Here is a 5,027-nt window from a genome sequence, read left to right on the forward strand (position 1 = left end):
TCCATGTATGGGGTCACGCGACACCACAAAGTGGCACCAATCGATGCAAGATGTCTAACTGACTAAGGTGAGCAGGTTTGGCATGATAAGGATTTTTTTTTGACAAATTTATGGAAAATTATGTGTTTGCTCGCTTTCATGCGTAAGGTCACGTGACCTATGTAAATTAGCGTACATCAACAGGGAGGATCATGTTCAATCATGTGAGCAAGTTTGGTGTATTTTCGTCTATTATTAACAAAGTTATGAGGAATTGTGTTTTAGCCTCGTTTCCATGCTGGATTTCATGGGTCAGATTTTAACCCCCCTTAAAAGCCGTCTGAGCAAGTTGCAAAGCTGGCACCAAAACGTTTCATGTTTAGTAGGTCCTAATGAACACTTTTACACTAGGTGCTTGCTTTCAGCACGAACTTCACACGGGACCACATTTGCTCCCAGACTAAAAGTGTTCTCAGGAACAGCGGATCTAATTAAAACACGAAGGGAGGACTTTCGAATGAAAAAGGCAAATCCAAGAAACTATCGAAACGATCGATGAGTGCAATTTCTGCTAGTTGCATGAAGACCCGTGAAGCGCTTTAGATTTTCACGACAATGGCGGTTACACAGTCCAATAAAGTGCTCTTTTATTTTAATGCTGCTGAGCCTTTCATACAGAAATGACACCAGTAGATCTAGTTGAAATTAATTTGGCCGCTGTTCAAGTTTTTTAATTAAGCAGGGTCACCAGAGATTTTGTCGATCACTGCTCCTACCGTAGGCCTTTACATTTTACAAATCACTTTGTCTTTGCTTTCTTATTTTGTATTCCCAGTGAGGTTTAATTAAAAAAAAAGAGACACTAATGAGCATGAATCATATTAAACCTAAATAAATCGCCCCACGATTCCCACGATTTCAAGAAATATAGTTCGCGGACACTGCAAACGAGAGGAATGATGGCTGCTTTAGAGAGAATCATCGTTTGAGCCTTCTTTTTTCCATGCTCGTCCCGGTCCAACCGCAAAAACATGAACAAGGAGCATTCAAAGAGCAGAAGCGTTTTCTCTGGTAAGCTGGACGTCATATATGGGTTCGGTTTATTAGTTCTACACTTCGCTCCGAGAGCTAGGTTTTTCTTCGGGTAATCCGATATTTGACTCATACAAAACCAACCCTCGATGTGATTTAATTCTCCAATTAGTAGCGCACTTTGGGCTAAAACTGAATAACCTTGAGACTTTGAGACTTGGATTCCGGATGTGATGGGAGAAAGGCAAGCCTCTGCAGTCCTTATCCTCTAGAAGACGCTTAATCTAAGCAGTTTACTCCTGCCCCAATTTGAATACCATCTCACCCTCGCAGCTTGTTCTGTTCGCAGAAAAAAAGAAATTATTGTTATTATTATTATTATTATTATTATTATTATTATTAGGATGCTATGCATTCGCTTTTCGTTTCATCCTGTGGTTTATTTGTAGACTGAAAGGCTTAACAGCGGTTGCTAATAACTTGAGACCAACCGCCAGTAAGAGATATATATTGTAAAAATAATGCACGCAAAGATCCATCAAAAAGCCTTTCAAATTTTTCTTAATTGTTCCACGATTCCTATGTAAAAAAAAAAAAAAAAAAAAACACGATTGGGAGTTTACTTTTGTTGCCTGCATAATTTTAGATATGTAACTTTAGCATTAGGATGGCTTCTCCAAAACTAGGGTGTCAGACAGAAAGTTCAGAGAATAGGAACCTTATGCCAAATTAATGCCACTAATCATGCACCAACTTGCAGGTAGTTAAACTTACAAATAATAACTTTTGGTCAATTTTATTGAAATTTGGAGCTGTATTTTGTTGGCAAATGACGGTGCCTAATTCCCAAACAACTTTGTTTATTATGAATTTTTCGTCAGCACATCAAGTAAATCAAGCCTGTCGCATAGACACAAGCACACCTTTGAGTATGTTAATCAGAAGGGTATTTTCTTTTCATGAGCGATTGTCATAATTGCATTTTGACGTGATGCGTTGATAAATATTGAACTAGCATTCGATGAATTGGATTCTATGTCAAATTGGGAATCGTAACCAAGACAACCTCTTTCCACAATTAAGAGCTTTTGTTGCCCTTTATAAAATCTATTGATAAAAAATTATTTCTTGGAAGCCAAAAGAAATTAATTAAAAAAATGTTACGATACGGTTTGTATCAAGTGCGCAACAAAGCTATGCAGTGCCACGGCATTTGGCACTGTGCATTTTTTGTCTAAAAACCATGAGTCTGTTGACAGTTCTTTATATTTAACGTAATTAAGCATTTTATATTTCAGTGGCATAAATGAGTTGTAAGCTTCTCAAAATGATTGAGAATCCAACTACCTGAGCACAATGATACAGCAAAGTAAAGTAAATTTCCATGATAATAGCTTTTTACTATCATGTAAAACCTAGTAAAACGTTTTTGTTTTGGCGAAATTGAAGGTGTTTTCTGAAAACAAATAATATTGACTAAAATTCAAATTAGGCAACGAAGATGCTTTATAAAGGTTCAAGTTCTTGAAAACAATTGTCACTTTCATCAATTATTCAACAACATCTTTAACTCGACTTTTCCTCTGATCCACAGAAGGCATCCTTCAATAAAGTCGCCGTGAGTGCAAAACGTGCCCTGTTGTATTTTGTTATCTTATTCTGGGACAAAAACAGGCAAAAACGAAGGTACCAGCACAAAGGTGACCAATAAAGATTTGTACAGCTGATCACCATGGAAAATAACACCGTCAGATATCAGGAGATGACCACAAGTGAAAAAGACGAACAGTCTGTCGAAGTATTTTTCAAGTGTCTGGCTTATGTCTTAATCGCTGTCTTCTCAGTGGTCGGCAATTCTCTCGTTATCACTGCGTTTAAAGTGAATACTAATGGCAAACTACGCACTGTCAACAACATGTTCATCGTGAGCATGGCTGCCGGAGACTTGCTGCTAACAATGGGAAGCACTCCAGAACGAATCACAAGAGTCCTAGCCGATGATCAGTGGTTAATCGAGGGAAACTTGGGCGTATTTTTATGCAAACTGACTAATTTCCTTGAAAAGCTTTGCATGAACGTTTCCATTCTCCACCTTTTAATGGTTGCCATAGATCGCTTCTTGGTCGTGTTTTACCCTCGCAAGAAGATCATCACAAAGAAAAGAGCGCTTTGTTTAATAATCACTGCTTGGTTAGCTTCAGCACTGTTCTGCGTGCCCTTGTTTTATTACGCTAACCTGCTCCGGAAAAACAACGGACACGTTTTTTGTAAAACACGAACTTTTTTCAACAACTGGCGTTATTGGTATTTGGTCTTCTTGTCCTTACTCGTGATGACTCTTCTTCTGGTTGTCACATTATACGCTGGAATAGCGATTCGATTAAGTCGCAGAAAAATGCCTGCGCCGCGTGTCTCGTTTAGAAGCCGCATTGGAGCGCGTCTGAACACTAGAATTCTTAAGATGGTGGCTGCCATTGTATTTGCATTTTATTTCTGTTTTCTTCCTTACTGGATCGGCTGGGTGTTTTGCTCCTTTTTTGTCAATGACATCGTCTGCAGCGATTCCTACGTATTTATTGCAATCGTTCTCTTGTACGCTAACAGTGCTATTAATCCCGTAATCTATTCTTTTTTCAACGTCAACTTCCGAGTAGTATTCAGATCCATATTTAACAAGATTTTCAAACCATGCGCACCAATGAGAAGGCTTCCCCGTCGTCGCGAAGCTCAGGAAAGTTACGTTATCGCGAAAGGGATGCAAGGAATAGAAAATGCCTGCCGCGGGGCAGAAATCAGGTGTAAGGCAATAAAAAACGTAGCCTCCGGATCGCACGAACCTTAATACCATATGAACAGCACAGACTATTACTATAATTATCAGAGATAGCGACCGATTGTGAATGACAGCTTTTTTTGTTAACCACGTCGATCGGTTCGTGAATAAGGGTGCGTTCGATTGACCTCATTTCGGAATAGGAATACATGGGATACAAGTTAGAAATCCTTCGTTTTTACGGAGATTCACATTAAAATTGTCAAGCATCTGCTAAAATGCTATTTTAAACATATTTTTGTTATCCTTGCTGCTTCGAAACCCGCCAAACATACCGTTTTAATCATCACTCCACGTGTAGTATTCTTATTCCGGAATAGGGTCAATCGAACGCGCCCTAAATCTGCCAGTGGTGAATTAACCAAAAAGGGAAAGCTTCGGTTGCCATATTCACGAAATATTCACGAAATAAGCAGAAGAGAGTTTCTAATGAAAATTCGCATGTTCTTCTGTATGCATACATTCGAACTTACAATAATTACAATAACTGGAATCTCTTGTTTAAGCGTCGTGAAACTCGACGGTTCTTTTGATTTTTATGCTGGAAAAAATCCCATAGTATTAAATCTACATATCGCAAATAAAGTTAAGACAGAAAATCAGTCAATGTGCACAAAAGTGAACTCGACTAACAGAGTTTGGCTTTTAAATTCAACTTAGATTATTAACTTAATTGCTTTTTTCTTGATTCAACTGTCAGCGCTGAATATTCCTTTGCAGAGGACGAACGAATTTTGAATGGTACTTGTTCACTTGATGAATTTTAATAAAAGTAAGTGCGAAAAGAAAAAGGTCAAAACAAGCGCCAGATTTCACCTTTAGAATTAGGGAACCGAAAGGTCTGGCTGGAACGAAACTTTTTTTTCCATTCATATGAAACATTTATGTTAGTAAAAAGAGTAGACACATAAGGTTTGATTAAACAGAAGTTTCGTGATTAATATTTGCGTAGGCTGTATCTACAACTTAATCACTGAATGAGCAAGGAACACCTGACGACCGCAATTTTCTAAAATTGCTAAAAATAATTAAAGTGTTTTCTACAATGTTTAAGAAATTTGTTTAGTGAGGTTGCAGCTGCCGTACAGTTATCTGGTCATATGTTCAAGGTGAAATAAAAGTCGATCGAAATTCTTATTAAAGTGGTCATGGATGGACGACCGACTGCGAAATTCAAGTTCGC

The 5,027-nt window shown here is 38.1% G+C and overlaps 1 protein-coding gene across 1 annotated transcript; it reads left to right on the forward strand.

Moving 5' to 3' along the window:
• Positions 1 to 2,610: 2,610 nt before the first annotated feature.
• On the forward strand, positions 2,611 to 4,815 carry LOC138040863 (galanin receptor type 1-like). The gene has a single exon (XM_068886562.1). The coding sequence runs from the start codon at positions 2,744 to 2,746 to the stop codon at positions 3,851 to 3,853; it is 1,110 nt and encodes a 369-aa protein (XP_068742663.1). The 5' UTR covers positions 2,611 to 2,743; the 3' UTR covers positions 3,854 to 4,815.
• The last annotated feature ends 212 nt before the right edge of the window (positions 4,816 to 5,027 follow it).

The sequence above is a fragment of the Montipora capricornis genome, chromosome 3 (genome assembly GCF_036669925.1).
Source record: "Montipora capricornis isolate CH-2021 chromosome 3, ASM3666992v2, whole genome shotgun sequence".
Taxonomy (NCBI): Eukaryota; Metazoa; Cnidaria; class Anthozoa; order Scleractinia; family Acroporidae; genus Montipora; species Montipora capricornis.